Here is a 23,302-nt window from a genome sequence, read left to right as displayed (position 1 = left end):
TCCACACAATGGGGAAATTTCATGTTGCAACACAAGTAGGTACAGAAGTAAAAGAACAGATAACTTATAGAAAGATAATACTGAACTGATGATAAATCAATTTTATAATATATTTATTAAGCAAAGTTCCATTTAAATTAATAAATACATAAACATAAATAAATAAGTCACATTTAGAGTTGGATACATTTATTGTGTTTTATTATTATTTGATATACAGACAGCATATTACACATTAAACTGCACAAGAACACTAGTAAACCTATAAAGGAGAACATTACAAAGGCATTCTATACATTTTTATTGAAAGAGATTTTAGTCTAGAATCCAGGTGAACAATCCAAAGACTGGATTGTGTAATCCATAGAACTATATAATAAAACTGTTGAAAATAAATAAGAAGATTAACAGCTACATGCGGCTCTGAACCAAAAGAAAAGCAAATATTAGTTAATATAATGGTTCATGCTTTTTTAAAGCATTTTTTAAGTTAATTCCTGAGCTGTATTATAGTTATCAGTAATCTGATTTACTACTTAAAAATAGGCTAATAAGAAAAGTACTTGGATTCATTTTTGAAGAAGTTATCAGTAGTTATTGTTATTTGACCAAAGCTGGTCACTGATACCCTGAAGTTTATAGGCTAGTAGAACTCAAATATTAATGTTTTATCTGTTTATTTTATTGTATCAATACATTAATATACACAATATTAGCCTAAATGAAATCTCAGTGTATTAGGTAACCTCTTCCTTTTTAGTAAACTGTATATCTTCATAACTAAACCTATTTACTATACTTATCAAAGTTGTTAAAGTAAGTTAGTCATCAATGATGAGTCTACAACACACTAAAGTATTGATTAAGTCTCATAATAAGGGACTATTTAATTTGATTAAGGCACTTAGATCTTGGTCTCAGCTTTTGACCAGGGCCAGCTTCAATAACACTGCCATTCATAAGTGGGGCCTCTGGAGACACACTAATCTCATTTGTACAGCAACAGATGTTTCTCCTAAAAACATCCGGGGGAGACAAATGTCTGTCTCTCTCATTCCCACAAGGGATCAAAGACACCAGCCTAATCACTGTAAAATGTTTTACATTTGCACTGGCTTAACAGATATAGATTTACTAGCACAGTGATGTGTTTATGACCCAATTCTACACCTTCTCATGGATTATGAGAAGGCATTTTAAATGTATAATCAAAACAGCAGAAAAAAGAATGAAAGAAAAACGCTGAGCAGCAAACAGCTTGAGATCATCAGAGAACATCCTAAAGGCCCCAAAACATGTTGGCCTATCACTCACTATAGCCTATTCATATTTTGCCTCTCTACAGGAAACAGTTGTTCCTATATAGGCAAAATTTCCCTGTCACAACTTTCTAAACCTTGAAAAAAAAAAAATCCCAGCAGTTAAAAAACCAAAAGAACATTCATACCCGTTGAACCCGTTTGACAAATAAACGGGCGGGTGTTCCCGTAGCACTAGCTGCACTGTAATGTGACGGCTGGCTTCCCTCGGCTGTGTCTGCCTGCCCCATAGACCTCTACTCTGTCTCAGTGATGGCTCCTGTGATTGCGATCATCCATCTTACTGTCAGAGGCAAAGAGAGGCCAAGAAAGGGGAAATCACACACAACATCTCCCTTTTGCTCCCTTGTGTTGGACAAACATCCTACTGTGAGCAAAAGCTGCACACATGCCCCATCTGATGCTTTATCCTTGTACAAGATGCATTGGGTAAAATATGTGGGGGTTGCTTTGGTCTGCTTGTGCCTGCCCATTACACTGCATGATCAGTCACTGTGGCGCACACTGGGGAGAAGCAGACATGCCTCATCTTGCACTTGATCAAAAGCACCAGAGACTTGGTCCCTTCTGAAACAGGAAACGCGGGCCCCATATCATCAACATGTGTGTGCGCAGTAGAAAGGATAAACAAGAGTTATTCAGAAGGTAAGGGACGATTGAAAGCATGCAAAGAACATATAGGATCATGTAAAAATGACAAGATTGTGATGTTATACTGTTTGACTTGAAGGCTGATAGTCCCTTTAAAAAGATGCCATCAGAATATTCAAAACTCTGGAGTGAAGGCAACTGGAGGCAAAATAAAACCTTTTCAATTATTAACTGACATCTAAATGCCTGTTATCTGAGGTCTATGTTATAACAACAACAAAACATTTTGTCATGACTATAAGTTAGTTAGCTTAAATAAGAGTGAGAAATACTATTTTCTATCCTCAAAAAGTTTAATTTATGTTAAAATGTGTAATATGTCTGTAGATAAAGTGGAAAAACTCTTGTGAGGTGAGCATTTCTGAGTATTTGTCAGTAAGTGTCTGTCATTTTTTTTAAAGACCTGTTTTTATTTGCTAAAACCATCTTTACAATGAGATATTTTACAGCAAACACAACAACACATTAAAGACATCTACCAGCACACAGGAAGCAAATAGGCCTAAAAGCTGAACGTTGAGTGAAAGCATGTTTATTATTACTATCATTGTACTACTATAAAGAATCAGTTTGCTGTTGACGCGATAAACTATGGGATCCAACCCACTTTTGTTCTCACAACCCTGGATGTCAATTGAAACCTTGACTACCAAAGAGTGTTATGTGATCACCTTTAAACAAGACAAGGACATGAAAAAAGCCAACATCAAAGCCAGAATGAAGAGCAGGGTGGAGTCTGGTTGTGAATAGCTCCGACATCTGGTGAAGCTGCAGCGTACAGTGTCTGTATGGGTCTAATTATGATCAATAAAGAGGCGACGCAACAAAATGAACCTTTTTGTTGTCGTGTGCTTTAATCATTCAGTCAACACAGAATAATATCTTGTGGTTACAGCGTGCTATAAATGGAACGAAAACAAAGTGACTTGAATAAGACGTATGAAAAGATAATAAAACATGCAGTGGAATCATTTAAGCGACTGTTTTTCTTTCAGCAGCCATGACCCCATTATGTGTTATAGATAGACACAAACAACACTGACGACGCATTGAGGAAAAGTTGGAGCTTGTTAATAAGAGGTTACAAACCGAAGACATGCACAGCAATATGTCAGAATAAACAAAACAGCAGAACAAGAGCAGTTTTCTGATATTTTACAATATTTAGTGAACTGCTATTTTCGTGGGTTGTTAAAACAGTATTTGTTACCGCGGCAGCAAATATTGTGAAGCTATATAAACAATAAACCTTGTCCATGTCCATCACACTAGAAGTCTGTTTCACACTATTTTCAACAGCGAAAACATTAGCCTGATCAGCAATAATTTTGTCCTTGATTTCACTGTCAGAAGCAAGGCTAAATAAACAGAAACATAAAAAGATTGATCTAGTCCTAAAGAAAAAGGTTTTTTTTTTAAAAAGTACATCAACACTCCCATAACACAAATATTTTCACCCCTTTTCATAGGACCTTAGTGTTAATTAATCACTACAGGGTGCCAACCAGGCTACATTTATACATTTATGTGAGCACACTGGACTGGAGTTTATTTAAATGAGACACATCTGTGTGATCGAGACAGTAAGCTTCAAATCCCTGAGCACTTTAACGGGTCTAGTCGAGTGCACGTGAGAATCTGGCCAAAACAAAAGATCCAGCATCGTTTCGGTTGTTATCCAGCTAATGCGCTCACCAGATGTTTTAGGCAGATCTCTTTGGCAGACAGTCCTGGTTTGACATCACTTCAACAACAACCAAAGACACGGCTGACATAAGACAAAACTCAACAAAACACTAAACACAGCGTTGTGTGAGCTAAACAATGTGACTATTTTGTAACCAGTCTTTTAACTTGAGACAGAAATACAAAAATACAGTTTATGTTATAATATTTCAAAGTTCAAAATGTTATAATTACAACACTGGTTTATACTTAGACAAAACCATATTTACAACAGGTCCTTAAAGAAAAACAAAGATATGAAAAGCATAACTTGGTCAATAAACCTTGTAAATATAAAAAAATCGAAAACAATACACTGTGCGTCATCAATCCTAAAACATGGATGTCCTGACAGGGTCATTTTAAATATTTAAACAAAGTACTATAAATATACGCTTAGACTAGCCTACTTTTAGAGTCAGGTTCGTCTCTGGCTCTGGCTCTGATTTTGTGAAGCTTTTGAACAGGTGGCAGGCGCTTAATCTTAATGGTGGGCAAAGACAAAGGGTCAGAGATGCTGCCAAAACCGGATCCTTCAGAATTCTCTGCCAAAAAAAATAAATCAATATTATAATATGTCTGGTCCTTCTCAGTGCTTTAATTGTGTCTCCTTCTCACCATGAATTCCAATCATATGTTCCAGTATCAAAACTCTCTCTACCAAGATTTTCAGAGCTTCTCTGAGCTGCTGTACGGCCTCAGTCTAAACAAAACAGTTTTATGAGGATGGTTTGAAGTTTTAAGGTAGAGGACCCACCACCTTTTTTTCTCCAGGGAGATGTTACATTTTGCTTATTTAATTATTTTTCTTTTAATTTTATTACAACTTTAATCATTTTGAATTGTATTATCATTTAATTTTTACTCTTTGGCAAAAGCCAGTGACACCATCAAACCAGTGCTATTTAGTTATAACACCTGTAATTGAATAAATGAAAGATAGATACGTTTATACCATACTATGGATCGTTCCAAGAAAATCAATACAATTTCCATTAGACAGGGAGGTAATGAATCCTCCATTAGAAAACATACACAATGCACCTTCAAATTAGAGTGGTATCACGTGTGAAAACCCACCTCATTCAGAGCATCTCCTGGTTCACCTTTTGAACCAGGTGGTCCCTGTTAAAAAACAGATTTTGTTTTTACTTTGTAAAAAACACTGGTATAATGTCCTTACAATGCACTTACAGATAGACCCTTGTCGCCAGATACACCCGGAGCCCCCTGTTAAGAACATAATACTTCACAATGTGTAAGCTTTTACAAAAGCCTCATTTCTTGAATCATTCTGGATGGGGAAAAGGACCAAGTCCTGTGTGGCTTAGAGCTGAGTGCAGGGGCCTCACTACGACAAGAAACCTGGTGACAGCACAACTAGTCATGGATCTGAAAGATGCCTTGAAAAAAGACTGTTCACCTTTTATCTGTTTAATGGACTAATGTTTTTTCAGGATTTAATTTGTTGTGCCAAGCCGATAATAGAATACATTTAACAGCTGAAAAGTAGTCTTACCCTTTCCCCTTGGTCTCCTTTAGGTCCTGAGACACCAGTTAAGCCTTGAGGGCCTGCTTTCCCCTAAAGAAAAGAAAACATGTTTATTGTACATTCATATTGTTTTTTAACAGCGCAGGACTTACGTCTTGTCCAGGAATCCCGGGCATACCCCCTAGTCCTCTGGGTCCGGCAGGACCTAGAATGTTGAAGAAAATATTCAAATGTTGAATGCAATTTTTTAATTTTATAATGAAATAATTTATTAACTTGAGTGTATTTCTACCTGCAGGGCCGACTGGACCAGTTGGACCAGGCGGACCAACAACCACCTGAGGAGGTGGCAAAGCTGCAGAAACAGAGAGTGAAAAGTCACATTTTAAAGAAACAAATTTGAAAAGCAATAAGATACACATTTTATTTGTAATGAAGTACAAACACAATGCCAATTACCTTTTTAATTTTGGAACCAAACCAATTAGACTGTTCAAAGAGAGAGTAAAGTACTTGATTTTATTCATGTGACTCCCTTTCATCATTTGTAGGCAACTGGCGCCAAAAACATGTATAAGAAGTGTTTTTAATTAGACACGCATTGAGTACTGAGGGACTACGTTTTGTCACTAACATTTGTGGTGTTGCTGGGCCAGTCCTATTTTAATGCTAACCATGCAACAGAAGCCAAAACCACAGAATTGAACCAAGTGAAGACATCAGGTCAACAGTGAGACTACAGTTTCAGCATTAGTCTAATGTGACAGTGATGGGCAGAAGCAGCTGCTTGGTCTAAATGAGGCCTGGTAGTGGAGCAGGACACATTTGGCATTGCTCTATATCCACAGAAAATTGATACATGAAAAGGAAGTCTTGTCAAAATTCAAGAGTAATCTTATGAGTGTGAGTTTTGTTTGAGTCTGTGCCACACTTCCACTTTCTCACCACTTGAACATATGTTTAGAGTCTTCCCCCGTGTTCAGACATGGCTCAAGTCCCCAGAAATGGTCTAGAAGCAGATTTGCCTCTGGAACTAATTTTCTAATGTTACATTCTCCCAGTCCCTGGCAGCCTCCCCAAGAAACTCCACATGAGTGGCAGACTATCTCCTCCCTTGTTCATAGCCGGCCCAAAGTCTGGCTAAGCGCCGTGGCCTGTTCCCCAAAATACAGACTGTTGTGCTGACAGCTAACAAATTAGGCCTGATTTACAGCCAGTTCCCCCCCTCCCCTCGCTAATATGCTCCCACAGACCCAAATCTGCAGAGTTCCAGAGAATCAGACACACAACTCAGGCAGACACAGCCAAAAGTAATGAGAGCCAGAAGGCCTCTGGACTCAGAGTATGTGGTCCTTTGCTGCCTCCATGTGGTCAATCACCACATGAAGCAACTCCTCATCTGGATTTCATAACCCTGACTGCACAGAACACCAAGGCAACACATTATTTAGTCCCTTGATCAGGAGTATGCACAAGCATCCTCAGGAAATCAGAAATTTACAGTATATTTTAATACTTGTGTTTATTAATTTCCTTTTATGTTAAGAATCTAGCTCTATGTTGAGAGCACAATAAACAATATTTGCACCAGTAAAGAACAAGGAAACAATCAATTTAAACTGCAGCATTAGACCCCAATTCTACGTCCCTAAACTCAAGGTAACGGGTCTGTTTCTGCAGGTTTACCTGCACTTTTACACATAACCTGCAGATGGAAATGAGTTTGCAAAGTTACCATCCGATACAAGCATTTTTGCCCTCTGGCATTATACTGTAGAACTGTACACTGTCCACTTGAATAAAATGATAATAATAATAATAAATGCATAGTCAAGTACAATGCATACACTGAGTATAGAGTGTTTTTGGAAACATTTATTTTCTTTTATCTTTATATTTTATTTTTTCTCATTTCTTTTTTCCTACAATGTAAAGTGGAAATACAACCCTAATACAATATCTAATTTGTATCCTTTTGAAGCTAATGCCATGTTAAGGATTTGGACAAGATGTTAAGGCTTACTCTGGGTGTTCACTTGAAAAACATCGCCCCTGGTTTGAATGGGAGAGAAGCCAGGCCCTGGTGGACCAGGAGGTCCAGGAACACCTTGAGACCCTGGAACACCCTTCTCCCCAGCAATACCTCTGTGCCCCCTTGGTCCTGATGGTTAAAAAAACATACATTTAAAAAAGTAATATCGTTAAATGTAAATAACAAAATTGTTGTTGTTATTGACAGTTAAGTTTCCCACCAATGACTCCAGGAAGGCCAGATCTTCCTGCAGGACCTGCGGGTCCAGCTGGACCAGGGGGCCCCGGTGGACCCATTGGTCCTGGAGATCCACTGCTAGCTGAAATGTTTTAATGTAATTATCTCTTTGTGATAAGTGACATAACAATTAAATTCAATCTGAATTATATTTAATATAAGGAAACAGACTAAAATTATCATTAAATAAATACTATACTTTGCAGAATCTGTCAGTCCAAAATAAATGAATGAATGCTTTACAAAAGATAATTGTAGTGTTTTTACCTGAGGGCAGGTAGGATGGTGTAGGATGATGTGCATACACCTCGTTGTCAGCGGAACCACTAGATAAACTTTTCACTGTTGGTTGCAATGGAAGTCCATCTTCTAAACTTTTGATCTAGAAAAAATGTGTATCAATCTGAGCACTTCTTAGAGTCACTGATACACTAAGGATCTTTATTACCTTTGATTCAATGTTGTCAATTCTGTTGTTCATTTGACAGTATGTTGTGCAGTTCAGACACTCTGTAAAGATGTGGAATATAGATTATATTGAGTCTCATTCACATGCCTTTTTCTTTCAAATTCTGGCAAAAACAAATCCCACGGCCCACATAAAGCCAAGAATGTATAATGACCACTGAAACCAGACATTGATATTTATTAGAAATTCCTTTTTAAATCATGTAATTTACTTAAATATTATTGCTCCCTGTCTAACTCACACACAAATGCAACCCACAGTGCACCTGCCTTAGCATTGACTCAGCATGTTTTCCTGTCTGCCCACTGCACATCCACTCCCATTATTACCATGGTAACACTAACAAACAATTTTACACACAGCAGCTTCGACCAGAATACTACTAATATAAAAAACACAAAGCAGGTGTAAGGTCAAAGGGCACAGCAAACTTGTGTGGAAATGGTCAATGCGGTCTATTTCTATATTTAGAGATGCACTTCCTGGAAAACATTATTGAAATTACTGCCTTTTTCAAGCTTTTTACTTATTCTTATTTAGGCCATGCAGCCTCCAAAACCCGCAGATAACTACACATTTCCTGTTTGGAAAGCAATTTTGGATCCTTTTGTATCTGTGCTAACCAATAAAACAGACCTGCCCAATTTCATATGGATTTGTTCTAAATGTAAGCCATGTATTTTGGAGTGTGGCCCATAAGACACATGGAATGAAGCCGTCAGTCCATAAAACTTGTTTCCCCACCCACATTGCGGTCATAGCAGGGATACCTTGAAAAAATGAAAAAACTTACAAATAACGCCACACAGCAAAAAGACGGACTTTGGTCTAGCTAGTTCTTTTTGGAAACAAACACAAATAAATAGGGTGAGGGCTTTACACCATCTATTAAATTTCTTTATGTGAAAATACTTGGACATGTGGAGCGTGTTTTTTCACCCCAAGTTCCTCATTTTAAGATCTTGAATTAAAGCTTGGAATGGAGCCACAAATGGAAACAACAATCAACAAGTTCTCCCAAAAGGAATTCCTAGTGTGCAGCCCACGGTGACCCCACACGTGCTGTTTGTCGACTTGCAGTGGGGTTTAACCAACAACATGTGTGACATAAAAGCTCTCTCACCTAAACATGAATTCATATTGAGAAAACACCATTTTCGATGCATTTATGCTCATATCTCCACATTTACATTCCTACTGAGATCAACACATCTGGTACGGAGGCATGAAAGATTGTTGGTGGAAGGTGACCAAAGGCATCGCCATGAACAAAATAAAGTGGAAGATTACTGTTATTTAATCATTTGTAGCCACATATCCATATGGAACAAAGAAAGGAGCTTGGTCTGTTTTGTTGTGGCTCAAATCACTGAAAATAACATCCATTTTAGTTTTGAAGAGTTAAAGCAACACATTCACAATTACAACCGATTACCCTTAAACTTCTTATGAATATGAGACTGTGTTATTAGTTATTGTGAGGTGTAAAGTGTCATTTTAGTCCATTGCGTAAAATACCTTCAGACATGGATTCAGAACAAACTGCAGGGTTTTTCTTCACATAATTGTCATCACATCCATGAACACAAGCCAACTGCTGAACTTACGGTTTGGCCCCAAGAAATGTCCGGCAGTGCAAAACAACAGTGATATTTTTCACAAAGTGGTGTGTGGGATCCCTTTTTCTGGTGTTGGAATTTAATTATGCTGGGTTAGAAAACCAAACTTCCGTTGTGTTAGAGCTTATGTTTAAAATGGGACAACGGCTGTACACTCTGTTTGGGTCCATAATTATACCATGGCAGAGCAGGTCCGGGTTATTTTTCTTGGATTGTGCTCAGTTCATGGGAAGAATTCAGAACGTGTTGTCTCGAGGGCACGCCAAATAAACACAGACTTTTTTTTCTGAATTTGCATGTATTTACTTTATCTCTTCTCTGATAGTGAATAAAAAAATAGAATAATAGTATTGATAGGAATAAGGTGTAATATAATTAAATTTCCATAATTTGATAGGACAGACCAGTTTGTTATCATATAATTTTGTATCAAACCAGGCAAAGACTCTGACTCCTTTGGAGCAAATGCACATATAAACTACTGCTCCCAGAAAATGTTATTCAAGGCTAGGAAAAAGTTGGATCTGGAAGGGAATCTGACACAAAGTTTATGCCAAATTTATATAAATAACTATACAAAGGAGTGCAAAATATTTGCTGTAAAAAGCCAAAAGGAAGTAAAACAGTTTGATTGAAAACCAGCATCTCAAACAATGGAAAACTGTAGGATGAACCAGGCTTTTTTGCAAAACAGCAACCATGATACAAATCACAATGACACATTACTACACACTAGAGCCACTCAAAGCAGCTAAACACAGTTTGCAGTCTTTCTATTGAGTGAGACACAACAATGACGTGTTCAAACAACTTGTCCACTCACATTCAGCTCCAATAGCTGGCTGTGTTTGCCACAGTTATGGTGGTTATAGACACAAGCTGGTACAAACCCTCACACACATGCTCTGTTACGCAGCAAGTTGATATTGGCTTTAACTGTTGAGCCTAATGGACAACCACCACAGACATATTGCAATTTTACGAAGAAAGATATTAAGTCAGATAATGTAGATCCAAAGCCACAAAACATGGGATAAAGATTTCCTCTTACATCCTCTTGACATTTGAAAATATCATCATATGGAATGGTATGGGACAGAATGGATTGCTTCGTTCCCAAGAACTGTCAGTTAAAACAAGTATGAATATATTATTGTCAGATAAATATATAAATAAGTCGTCATTAGGCTCACTAAGAGACGAGCGGTCTGTCACAGAATGTATTTTTCATCAATTCCATACTGTATGTGATATTGTTTTATTGACATTTTATTTTGAAATTCTCTACTTGTTTATGTGTGTTAACCCATGAAAAAGAGAGCTTCTCTCCTTGAGGTCTTCCCCGGTATGAATGAAATACAATTATGAGCAGAGATAATACAGGGACATACATGCCTATGACCTATGCTGTAAAATTTAGATTACATTTACGATGATTATTCTTGCTCTAATGGATTACAGACATTGTGTGATTGAGTCCTGAAAACATTAACTCCTGTTAAATGTTGTGTTTCCTTTCTATTTGTATAGTCTATTTCTGTGCATACAACATCATACTTTCGTTTCATCTGTTCATTCTCTTTTTTTGAAGTGCTTGACTCAAAACCAGGGATGTCCAAATTATAGCCCAGAGATAAATTATTCTTGAAAAGTACTTTTTAAACAGGTTTAGGTCCTTTACCATATAACCATTACAACTGAAATATGGTGAGACAGACCTGATATTAAGGTGTGGTGGGTCATTCTCAGATACATGAAACAAAAAAAAAAAAGACAGTTTTTGACTGTCTTAATATTCTCAATAACACCAATTAAAGAGGATTTCTATGATGGAAGTTGAGTCAACTAACAAGCCTGTGCATTATATTTTGTTATCCTGAAACAAAACCGTAAGCCTTTTGATTTCCAAATTGCTCTTTTAATGTCCTTCATGATTGTCTGTATGGGAACAATGTTCGACATAAAACATTTAGGCTCAAAGATGAAAACAGTTTGTGAGGGTGGACAGAGGAAAGGTTTTCTAAACTTACCAAAAACAAAAATTAGCTCGCTTCATAAGCCATATTCCTACATCTCTATCCACCTTGAGGGCCTCTGCACTAAATGACCAGAAAACTCAAACCTGACGATCTCATGTCGTCTTTCCTGGTTGAGGCTCAGTTTCTGATAAGGCATGAGGCACTAAGCACCGCCGCATTACAATTTGGAGGCAAATTACAACCAGCCCAGCCCTTTCTATGTGAAGTGTGCATGTTTCTCCCCATGTCTGAGTGGGTTTCCTACGGGCTCCGGTTTCCCCCAACCCAACATGTACGGGTTAAACAGGTAAAATCCTCCAGCTAAGGTCCTGACCAAGCCACGCTCAAGATCATTGTTCCTGACAGGTTGCCCCAGCAGCACTAAAGGATGGGTCAAATGCAGTCACGTCACGAGGGATTAACAAAGTATGCCTTAAACATTCATTGTATTCGGAAAAAAAAAAATTTGGCCCTTTACATCCGCGTATAAATACACATTTTTGGTTCTCATAAGGAAAAGCAGTCATAGCGTCTAAGCCGTGGCCTGATTTTTACACTGTCATGTATGTTAAGGACCTGGTTGTGGGGAGTTCACTAGCAAGGACCACAACCCCAGATACGATGCAAGGTGTTTATTGGCAGGGGAGAAACATGAACAACACGAATGTACGAAGTTGATGCCGTTTTGGGTCTTCTTGCGATGAGGGCTGAAGGCTCCCGGGCCTCGATACCCCCAAAAGAAGCTTAACGAGGCAGTGCGGATTGGCAGAATGGAGGACGAGGAGGTAATGGTGTGTGTAGACCTGGAAAGTCGTGGAGAACCAGTGCTCCACGATATGAGGCGGTCAACGACGCCTTAACTGGAGGCAGATGTGGCAGCGCCAATGTGGGAAAAGTTTGGTAGGAAATGTGGGGACCAGGCGTGGAACGACTTTAAGTAAAGGATGAACCAGATCCTGAGTCCTGCTGGGAAGTGCCACTTGACGACCAGTGCACAAGGTCTGGACGGATTGCAAAGGAGCTCGGAATAGATCATGTTACCACAGTAGTCCTGCCGTTTTAGGGGAAGACTTAAGCGTTGGTTGGAGGTCCTTGATGTCGGGGTGAGGAGAACTATTGTGGACAAGACAGCCTCTGAGCAGGGGAACGCGTCTGAAGAGACGTCGATGCCACTCGGGTAGGCTTGAGTACTTGCAATGTGACTGGTAGTCGAAGGTGAATGGGAAGTAATTAGTTAAGGTTAAACGTGGTGAGGGTAGAACGAAGCCATGATGGAAGGAACGTTAACTGAGCTGGATGGTCTAGGAAGACTGAAGCACCTGAAGCGGAGCTTATTTGTTAAACGTGGTAGCTGAGGTTGGAGGAACTGGGGTCGATGTTCCACCTCGGTAGTAAATGTTCTGAAAGTATTTGTTGATGATACAGGGTCATCGGACTGGACGGCCATGAACATGAATGGCCCGACAGGAAGGCAGCAATCCTGATAGCATCGGTCTTAAAGAACCCCCAAACCGGTATATCAAAGTGCAGCAGCAACTTGATGGACTGGATGAGAATGACGACGCTTTGGAGTGATGAACCGAAGACGTTAGGGTCGGGAGGTGGGAGATACAGGGCTTGTCCCAAGGGGATGATCTGCATGGTAAAGTTGGTATAACCAGCTGCTGTTCGGAGGACTCCAAAACATGGAGGACCGGCATCCCAGTGCCCGAAGGGGGAAGAAGCGGCATCCCGGTGCCCGAAGGGGGAAGAGGCGGCATCCCGGTGCCCGAAGGGGGAAGAGGCGGCATCCCGGTGCCCGAAGGGGGAAGAGGCGGCATCCCGGTGCCCGAAGGGGGAAGAGGCGGCATCCCGGTGCCCGAAGGGGGAAGAGGCGGCATCCCGGTGCCCGAAGGGGGAAGAGGCGGCATCCCGGTGCCCGAAGGGGGAAGAGGCGGCAGGCGGGAAGAGGCTGCAGGCGGGAAGAGGCTGCAGGCGGGAAGAGACGGGAAGAGGCTGCGTGAGGGAAGAGCGAAGAGGCTGCGTGAGGGAAGAGCGAAGAGGCTGCGTGAGGGAAGAGCGAAGAGGCTGCGTGAGGGAAGAGCGAAGAGGCTGCGTGAGGGAAGAGCGAAGAGGCTGCGTGAGGGAAGAGCGAAGAGGCTGCGTGAGGGAAGAGCGAAGAGGCTGCGTGAGGGAAGAGCGAAGAGGCTGCGTGAGGGAAGAGCGAAGAGGCTGCGTGAGGGAAGAGCGAAGAGGCTGCGTGAGGGAAGAGTGAAGAGGCTGCATGAACCTCACGGGAGGAGACATGGCATCCCGGTGCCGGGGGGGAAGGGGGGGGAGTGGGTTAGAGGTGGGGGGGAAGAAAGTTGACCTGGCATCCTGGTGCCGAGGGGGGAAATAAAGTAGACCTGGCATCCCGGTGCCGAGGGGGGAAATAAAGTAGACCTGGCATCCCGGTGCCGAGGGGGGAAATAAAGTAGACCTGGCATCCCGGTGCCGAGGGGGGAAATAAAGTAGACCTGGCATCCCGGTGCCGAGGGGGGAAATAAAGTAGACCTGCCATCCCGGTGCCGAGGGGGGAAAGACAGTCGACCTGGCATCCCGGTGCCGAGGGGGGAAAGAAAGTAGACCTGGCATCCCGGTGCCGAGGGGGGAAAGAAAGTAGACCTGGCATCCCGGTGCCGAGGGGGGAAAGAAAGTAGACCTGGCATCCCGGTGCCGAGGGGGGAAAGAAAGTAGACCTGGCATCCCGGTGCCGAGGGGAGAAGGGGGTAAAGAAAGTCGACCTGGCATCCCGGTGCCGAGGGGGGGGGGTTAGAAATGGGGGAAATAAGACCTGGCAACCCGGTGTCAGGAGAGCATGAGAGACAGAGGGGGGTAGGAGAACTGGCATCCCGGTGCCGAGGGGGAGGGGTTTGGAAATGGAGGGAATAGAAAGACCTGGCATCCCGGTGTCAGGGGGAGCATAAGAGAGGGCATGAGGTAGAGATGTTTAGTAAAAGGTAGTGTTCATTGTTAGGGGGAAGGGCGAAAAGGAGATCTGGCATCCCGGTGCCTGAGGGGGAGATATTTAGTAAAGGTAGTATTGACGGTTAGGGAGAAGGGCGAAAAGGAGGTCTGGCATCCCGGTGCCTGAGGGAGAAATATTTTGTAAAGGTAAAGTTCATGGTTAGGGGGAGGACGAGGAGGAGATCTGGCATCCCGGTGCCTGGGGGAGAGAGCATGAGGGGCTAGAGAGCGAGCATGAAAGAGGGGGCATGAAGAAGACATACTTGTTCGGATTTAGTTTAATTTAGAAATAAATGAGAAAGTGACGCCTAGTGATCCAGGAAGAGAAAATTGCAACCTTTCGCTGGATAAGAGCGGGGCCTGGCATGAACCCGGCGAGAGGGAGGGAGAAGGAGGAAGGGGGAGAAAGAGAGCGCGGGTGAGCGAGAGCGAGGGTAAAGGACGGGAGGAAAAGGAATGAAAGGAATGAGGCTGGAACCTGGCGACGTAAAGCCAGAGATGAAACGCTAGAACCCGGCGACGTAAAGCCAGAGATGAAACGCTAGAACCTGGCGACGTAAAGCCAGAGATGAAACGCTAGAACCTGGCGACGTAAAGCCAGAGATGAAACGCTAGAACCTGGCGACTGAAGCCAGAGAGTAAACGCTAGAAACTGGCGACGTAAAGCCAGAGTAAACGCTAGAACCTGGCGACGTAAAGCCAGAGGATAAAACGCCGGAACCTGGCGACGTAAAGCCAGAGGATAAAACGCCGGAACCTGGCGACGTAAAGCCAGAGGATAAAACGCCGGAACCTGGCGACGCGGTGCCCGAGGATGAAATGCCGGAAAGTGACAACGCGGTGCCAGAGGATGAAATGCCGGAACGTGGCAACGCGGTGCCCGAGGATAAAATGCCGGAACGCCCGAGGATAAAATGCCGGAACGCCCGAGGATAAAATGCCGGAACGTGGCAACGCGGTACCCGAGGATAAAATGCCGGAACGTGACAACGCAGTGCCAGAGGATAAAATGCTGGAACGTGGCAACATGGTGGCAGAGGATAAAATGCCGGAACGTGGCAACGCAGTGCCCGAGGATAAAATGACGGAACGCCCGAGGATGAAATGCCGGAACGTGGCAACGCGGTGCCCGAGGATGAAATGCCGAACGTGGCAACGCGGTGCCCGAGGATGAAATGCCGGAACATGGCAACGCGGTGCCCGAGGATGAAATGCCGGAACGTGGCAACGCGGTGCCCGAGGATGAAATGCCGGAACGCGCGAGGATAAAATGCCGGAACGTGGCAACGCGGTGCCCGAGGATAAAATGCCGGAACGTGGCAACGCGGTGCCCGAGGATAAAATGCCGGAACGTGGCAACGCGGTGCCCGAGGATAAAATGCTGGAACATGGCAACGCAGTGCCCGAGGATGGAAACGTTAGAACCTGGTAAAGACTGTAACCGAAGCTATAAGCTGGCAACTTTGAGTCAGGACGAAACGCGGTAACGGGATGAAATGCTGGAACCTGTCAACGCCGAGCTTGAGGATAAAACACTAGAACTTGGCAACGCAGTGCTCGAGGATAAAATGCTGGAACCTGGCACGCCAAGCCAGAGGATAAACCGCTAGAACCTGGCATCGCAGAGCCAGAGGATAAAACGCGGGAACCTGGCGACGTAGCCAGAGGATAAAACGCAGGAACCTGGCGACGCAGTGCCAGAGGATAAAACGCAGGAACCTGGAGACGCAGTGTCGGAGGATAAAACGCAGAACCTGGCAACGCAGTGCTGGCGGATAAAACGCAGAACCTTGCAACGCCGTGCCAGAGGATAAACCGCAGGAACCTGGCGACGCAGTGTCGGAGGATAAAACGCAGAACCTTGCAACGCAGTGCTAGAGGATAAAACGCAGAACCTGGCAACGCAGTGCCAGAGGATAAACCGCAGGAACCTGGCAACGCAGTGCCAGAGGATAAAACGCAGGAACCTGGCAACGCAGTGCCAGAGGATAAAACGCAGGAACCTGGCAACGCAGTGCCAGAGGATAAAACGCGGGAACCTGGCGACGCAGTGCCAGAGGATAAACCGCTAGAACCTGGCATCGCAGAGCCAGAGGATAAAACGCAGGAACCTGGCGACGTAGCCAGAGGATAAAACGCAGGAACCTGGCGACGTAACCAGAGGATAAAAACGCAGGAACCTGCCGACACAGTGCCAGAGGATACAACGCAGGAACCTGGCGACGCAGTGCCAGAGGATACAACACAGGAACCTGGCAACGCAGTGCCACAGGATACAACGCAGGAACCTGGCGACGCGGTGCCGGAGGATACAACGCAGGAACCTGGCAACGCGGTGCCGGAGGATAAACCGCAGGAACCTGGCGACGCAGTGTCGGAGGATAAACCGCAGGAACCTGACAACGCAGTGCTAGAGGATAAAACGCAGAACCTGGCGACGCAGTGCCAGAGGATAAACCGCAGGAACCTGGCGACGCAGTGCCAGAGGATAAACCGCAGGAACCTGGCGACGCAGTGCTAGAGGATAACAACGCAGAACCTGGCAACGCAGTGCCAGAGGATAAAACGCAGAACCTGGCGACGCAGTGCCAGAGGATAAACCGCAGGAACCTGGCGACGCAGTGCCAGAGGATAAACCGCAGGAACCTGGCGACGCAGTGCCAGAGGATAAACCGCAGGAACCTGGCAACGCAGTGCCAGAGGATAACAACGCAGAACCTGGCAACGCAGTGCCAGAGGATAAACCGCAGGAACCTGGCAATGCAGTGCTAGAGGATAAAACGCAGAACCTGGCAACGCAGTGCTAGAGGATAAACCGCAGGAACCTGGCAACGCAGTGCTAGAGGATAAATGCAGAACCTGGCAACGCAGTGCTAGAGGATAAATGCAGAACCTGGCAACGCAGTGCCAGAGGATAAACCGCAGGAACCTGGCAACGCAGTGCTAGAGGATAAAACGCAGAACTTGGCAACGCAGTGTCGGAGGATATGTATTTTATTGTTATTTTGAGCGATGCGGGAGGGGTGAGCGAGTAAGGTGAATTCATTTCTTGAAAGAGGTGAGAGAGTCTGGCTCCAAGGCTTGAGTGATGGGCAGCTCGGTGCGGGAGGAAGGAGACGACGGAGGAGGAAGGAGACGACGGAGGAGGAAGGAGACGACGGAGGAGGAAGGAGACGACGGAGGAGGAAGGAGACGACGGAGGAGGAAGGAGACGACGGAGGAGGAAGGAGACGAGGGTGAGGATACTTTACCTGGAGGAGCCGCTCCTGCCCGCGAAAGTGGGCGGGGCAAAGCGCGCTCCGCAGTGGAACGAGAGTTAACGGGAATTGTGAGCGCAAAAGAGAAGTTTAAAACATCATGATTTGATGACGGTGCCGTGGTCTAGAGACCTGCCGCCGTCCACGCGGACGGTCAATGTAGAGAGAAATGACGAGCGCGTGCGGCGAGGCCGCGGGATGAGCGCTGGGAGGAGGGCACAGGACGCACGGTGATCTCAATACCGGACTAGCAGAAGTGATGCGAGGTGGGACGCCGGTCTGCTGACGGGAGCCTGGCCGTGAGCGAGAGCTGAGCCTGTGAGAACAGCTGATGGGACCGGACCGGTCCTAGTGGGACACCAGTGGAGGATGGCCCGGTGTGGCTCGCCTGTGCTGGGCCGATGCATCGAAAGGAACGAGGTCGAGTTGATCCATAGAAAGGTCGGGAACGAGTATGTTTTCGAGCGAGGCTCCCGCCGCCGTGGAGCGTGTGCACGAAAATCACGAACACAGGTGTGCGTGATCTGGATGATTAAGTAGTGTAGCCGCAGGAAGGGGCGTGGTCCTGCTCCCGAACTTAAGATAACAGACTTATCTCCATTCATGCTCATTAATCTCGATGGAGCCCACGTTCCCCCAGTTCCCTCGTCACTGGAGTTGGGGCAGCTCGTAGCAGATGGGGCTCATTGAGACAAAAACATACTCCACTCTTCCTTAATGTGGTCTTTGAGTTGTAAAACCGATCCACTGACTTCCACACTCCAAGTCAGACTCCAGAAACATCAGTCCACTCCCTTAATGCCTATTTACAGCACGTATACCCTGGCACTCTGTCTGTCCATATGGAGATCATTTTCCCATTGCTGTATAGCCAAAACAAACGCAAACATTTCAGCTAATTGTGGCAGTAGGCCCTCATAACCCCTGACAGCCTATGGCCTGTGACCTGGGCCTTTAAAAGGAGGCTTCCTCACCTGCGCTGGCCCTTCTCGCCTCTGACGTCACCCGCCACCTGGGAGCAATGCAAGCGGCACGAGAACCGGAGCATTCGCTCTGATCGCCCCAAAAACACCCCAAAGTTTAGGCTTAAAGCCAGCGATCACACCAGCGTGTTAACCAGGTTGGTTTGCGCATCGTGCGCTCACCAAACCCTGCTCAAACCTTGCTGTATGACTCGTGCCGCACGCTCCCCAGGTTTAACGCCCCGCACCGTTTGTAGTGCGTGACGTTACGTGCAGGCTTTGTGCGCCGGGATTCCTCCCAGCCGCGGCGCGCATAGTGCACAGATTCGAGCACCGGATTGGTAACCCCGCGGGTCTCTCCTCCGACCCAGAACGTCTCTCCTCCGACCCAGAACGTCTCTCCTCCGACCCCAAACCCAGAACTTCCCTCCAAGTGCCCTTGGTGGGTTTGGGCACGTTCGCACCGGTCCCTTTCTACATTGACAGACTGTAACATATCAACGTTTGGAGTTTTCGAGTGTCGGCTCTGGCCCCCAGCTGGACTGTGGGACTGTACCGGGTCCCAGGCCTGCTGCTAAGGACCAGCGCCACCTCCTGGTAGGGTAATTGGGCTAAGTGCCTTAAGGGACAATCTGGGCTGCTGTTTTATTTTACTTTTGTTATTTCGGTGAATTGTTTAAATGTGTCTACTGTTTTAGAGGTGTGAATGAGAGTAGTAGTAGTAGTAGTTTTATTATTAAAAATACCAATGTTTCATTTATCCTGTCTTTAGATTTAATAAATTGTGAACTGCTTTCCTATATCTGAGTCTCCTGGTCCACTCAATCAAAGAATTTGCGCTTGCCTTACTTGTGTATGTGTCCCTGGCACCAATCCAGGGTGGCGTTGTTGGAAACTAATACAGTCAATAATTATTTATTTAACCCATAAATTGGAATTCATGTGGAAGACATCCACCTAAACATCATAGCCCTATCGTAGCCACGACATAATGTTAAATAAACTGCACTCCTCACACTCCTGCAAACACTTGGATTTCAAGTGAACCATAATCTCTGCCATTATCAAGTTAGAGGCGTTCTATATGTGCAATAACAGCCAAACCTGGACACAAAATTATTTCCACAGGCGTGATGATTATGTGTTTATTCTATTACAACACATTAATGTTTTCTCGTCGTCAGCTAAATTCTAACCTTCCAAGTGCACCAATGAATAATTCAGTCAAATAAAATGAGGTGTGATAATTGTGAGCAAAAGCATCACATTGACGTCATTGTTAACCGTGGACATGTCTGAATAGGTCATGCCAATGTTGCTGTGCCACATTACCACGTCTATATGCTGCTAAAACGCTATAACTCTGAATTTAAACAAGCATGTTGAAGCCACTACAACCTCAGGCATGTCTTCAGAGGACATTGTGCTCATGTTTAAAGCTTGTGGTGAGACATTGAAGTAAATGTCAACTACGGAGTTTGGGCAGGCCTTATGGACCCTGGTCCAACCTCAGACGAGCTGTGGTGTCTGGCCCCTGGGTGAAAGTTTCTGTGTTTTCTAGGCTTGACATCTGTGGTCTGCAGTTTCTAAGAAAAGTGCCCATCACCAAGCCCCAAACTGACCAACACTCTGCTGCTTTGTTTACCCAGATGGAACATGATGAAAGTTTAATGCATTTTTATTTAATTTGGTATGTTTTACCGCTGCAGGACAAACTTAAACTATGACACACCCATTAGTCCAATTATGTAATTACCTACTATTAACTAATGGACAACCAAAGAACATTTTTATGGGCAAATGAAGATCAAATTATCTGCTGAATAAATGAATGAATGGCTCAGAACTTACCTTCTCTGCACTCCTCTCCAGCAAACCCTGGACAGCACCTCCACTCCAGAGCAATGACCTGCTTATAAGCAGTCTTAAAGGACGGCCGGATAATAGTTCTGTAACTGCAGAAACACCACCAAGACAAATACAACAATATACATTATATTTAGTTTATTAATATTACATTGTGTATGGTATGGTTGGAAAAGGAAAATGTTCAGTAATTCACATAAGATAATATAACCAATATGAATGCGTACACACAAAATCACATTAAATAGAACAATACCATTTTCCTACCTGACAACTTTGGAGCAGGGTCCAGGCCATCTACAACTCTGAACCACTCTTTGCACAGACGTTTCTGTTCCATTGTGCACTTGACAGGTCACCGTCTTGGAAACTGTATATTGACACCAGTTCCTGAAAAAAGGAGAACATTGCTTAAACTTCTCAAGAGCACATACAAGATATAACCGAATCTTATCCTTATCAAAGCCATTCCACTGTTCTTTTGCAGGCTGTGTTTTCTGTCCATGGGTTTTAGAATGATTTAGAATTTACCAAAGAAACAACCATTTAAAACAAAATATACATATTTGAATGCAAAGTTATCATATAGTTTAAACAGAACAGGAAGCTGAAACTTTCCAATAAGAGCCATGTTCTCACCTGAGCTGCGTGTGGGACCCGGTGCTCGGGGGCCCGGTGCTGGTCTGCGCTGACTTGACGCGCGGACGCGGCAAAGTGATGCTTGGAATGTGATAAATAATTCCAGTTCCTGTGGAAGTACACACTGCACACATCCAAATGCACAAAGCGCAAAGAAACGACAACGCCACCATTTTCCCGGTCCAGACAGCAACGATGCTCAATCAAAGCCTGTTGCTTCAGCTCCTCCTGAACAAATCACAAACAGAACTGGACTGAGGAGAGAAAGTGACGTCTGCCTCACTCTGCAAACTCCTCTGAAAGCCACTGCGTGTGTCTTCCCACCGACACACAAACCAGATCAAACAGCACATCAATTACACACTAGCGCTTGTTATAGATGAATGGGAACATTTAGGTGGCCTATGTAATCATATAATAATAGACCATGTAATCAAAGTAACTCACGAAGACTAGAAGCCTTGAAAAATCGTGAATTGATATTTTCAGTTGTCGATGTGAAAAAATGTAATACAATTGGCTATAACCTTGGGAAGATAATACATTTAGGTCTGCTGTTTTCCCTTATGTTATTATATATTACTGTTTTCCATAATTGTTTTCGTTTTTCAATGCGAACAATTTTTCTTAATGAGAAAGTCAAAATATATGTTAAGTGTACATGATTTGTTATAATTTTAAAACTTTACAGCGCTAGTGATGGCCAAATGAAGTCCCATGAACCGTTTGAGGCGTTAGCCATTTGTATCGATACGTGAGTCAATGCCTCAAAAGATGTTTAATTTGCTCCACTACGCCATCTTGTGGTAAGAAAGATATAATGCATGTAAGATAGTACAGTTTCACAAACCAAATAATAACCTATTTTATTGAGAAAATAACACCAATACACAACATTTAAATACTCTACCCAATGATGCATATTTATTACATAACAACAGATGGTGTCACATGGTACAACAAGGCCTGATTGGGACTTGTTCTCACATTCTCCTGCTCCCAAGATGGACCAGTTAGCGACACAGACCACATTTTTATATTAGTATTTAACTGTTGCAAGATTCCATTTACCACAACTTTGTGACAAGGGAAATTCAACGTTATTTTAATTGAGAAACATTTTAACCTCAAACCATCTCCAACCCATCGTTTCAAAAACGCTTGGCCATCTCATCCAGATGGCGCTTCATACAATCCTGACGATGCTTTAGATTGAGGATAAGATAAGCTTTATTTGTCCCACAATGGGGAAAATCCAGTGTTGCAACACAGATTCGATACAGAAGCAGATTAGGCACAGAAATAAATGATTAAAAAAATAGACAACTTATAAAAAACACTCTGCAACAGAAAATATTGCACCAGGCATGATTGACATTATATCACAGTCTTGCACATGATTATGACAGTATTGTACATGCTTATGACAGTAATGCACATGATTATGACAGTATTGCACATGATTATGACAGTATTGTACATGCTTATGACAGTAGTGCACATGATTATGACAGTATTGTACATGCTTATGACAGTAGTGCACATGATTATGACAGTATTGTACATGCTTATGACAGTAGTGCACATGATTATGACAGTATTGTACATGCTTATGACAGTAGTGCACATGATTATGACAGTATTGCACATGATTATGACAGTATTGTACATGCTTATGACAGTAGTGCACATGATTATGACAGTATTGTACATGCTTATGACAGTAGTGCACATGATTATGACAGTATTGCATATGATTATGACAGTATTGTACATGCTTATGACAGTAGTGCACATGATTATGACAGTATTTCACATGATTATGACAGTATTGCACATCCTTATGTCAGTATTGCACATCCTTATGTCAGTATTGCACATGATTATGACAGTATAGCACATCCTTATGTCGGTATTTCACATGATTATGACAGTATTGCACATGATTATGACAGTATTGCACATCCTTATGTCAGTATTTCACATGATTATGACAGTATTGCACATGATTATGACAGTATTGCACAT

The 23,302-nt window shown here is 43.6% G+C and overlaps 1 protein-coding gene across 1 annotated transcript; it reads right to left on the bottom strand.

The window, feature by feature from the left end:
• Nucleotides 1–2,801: 2,801 nt before the first annotated feature.
• Nucleotides 2,802–21,541, bottom strand: col26a1 (collagen, type XXVI, alpha 1). Its single transcript, XM_072464034.1, has 14 exons — nucleotides 21,275–21,541; nucleotides 20,903–21,025; nucleotides 20,621–20,724; nucleotides 7,905–7,966; nucleotides 7,724–7,838; nucleotides 7,440–7,538; nucleotides 7,211–7,348; nucleotides 5,480–5,542; nucleotides 5,340–5,392; nucleotides 5,215–5,277; nucleotides 4,890–4,925; nucleotides 4,776–4,820; nucleotides 4,314–4,398; nucleotides 2,802–4,240 (listed from the first exon to the last, which is right to left on the bottom strand). The coding sequence occupies exons 1-14, from the start codon at nucleotides 21,445–21,447 to the stop codon at nucleotides 4,092–4,094; spliced, it is 1,308 nt and encodes a 435-aa protein (XP_072320135.1). The 5' UTR covers nucleotides 21,448–21,541; the 3' UTR covers nucleotides 2,802–4,091.
• Nucleotides 21,542–23,302: the final 1,761 nt, after the last annotated feature.

This window comes from Eucyclogobius newberryi, unplaced genomic scaffold, assembly GCF_026437365.1.
Source record: "Eucyclogobius newberryi isolate DKJ021-1_F unplaced genomic scaffold, fEucNew1.0.hap1 SCAF_10, whole genome shotgun sequence".
NCBI classification, from domain to species: Eukaryota; Metazoa; Chordata; class Actinopteri; order Gobiiformes; family Gobiidae; genus Eucyclogobius; species Eucyclogobius newberryi.
The sequence above is the reverse complement of the archived record's forward strand: the minus strand, read 5'-3'. Positions and strand labels throughout refer to the sequence as shown.

Excerpts from the sequence above, each read along its gene's own strand:
- col26a1 (XM_072464034.1), bottom strand. The coding sequence starts at position 21,447 with ATGGTGGCGTTGTCGTTTCTTTGCGCTTTGTGCATTTGGATGTGTGCA. Across the intron at positions 5,543-7,210 it reads TTTTCAAGTGAACACCCAGA|CTTTGCCACCTCCTCAGGTG; the intron begins GTAAGCCTTAAC and ends CTGTTTCTGCAG. Across the intron at positions 4,241-4,313 it reads ACATATGATTGGAATTCATG|AGAATTCTGAAGGATCCGGT; the intron begins GTGAGAAGGAGA and ends TTTTTTTGGCAG.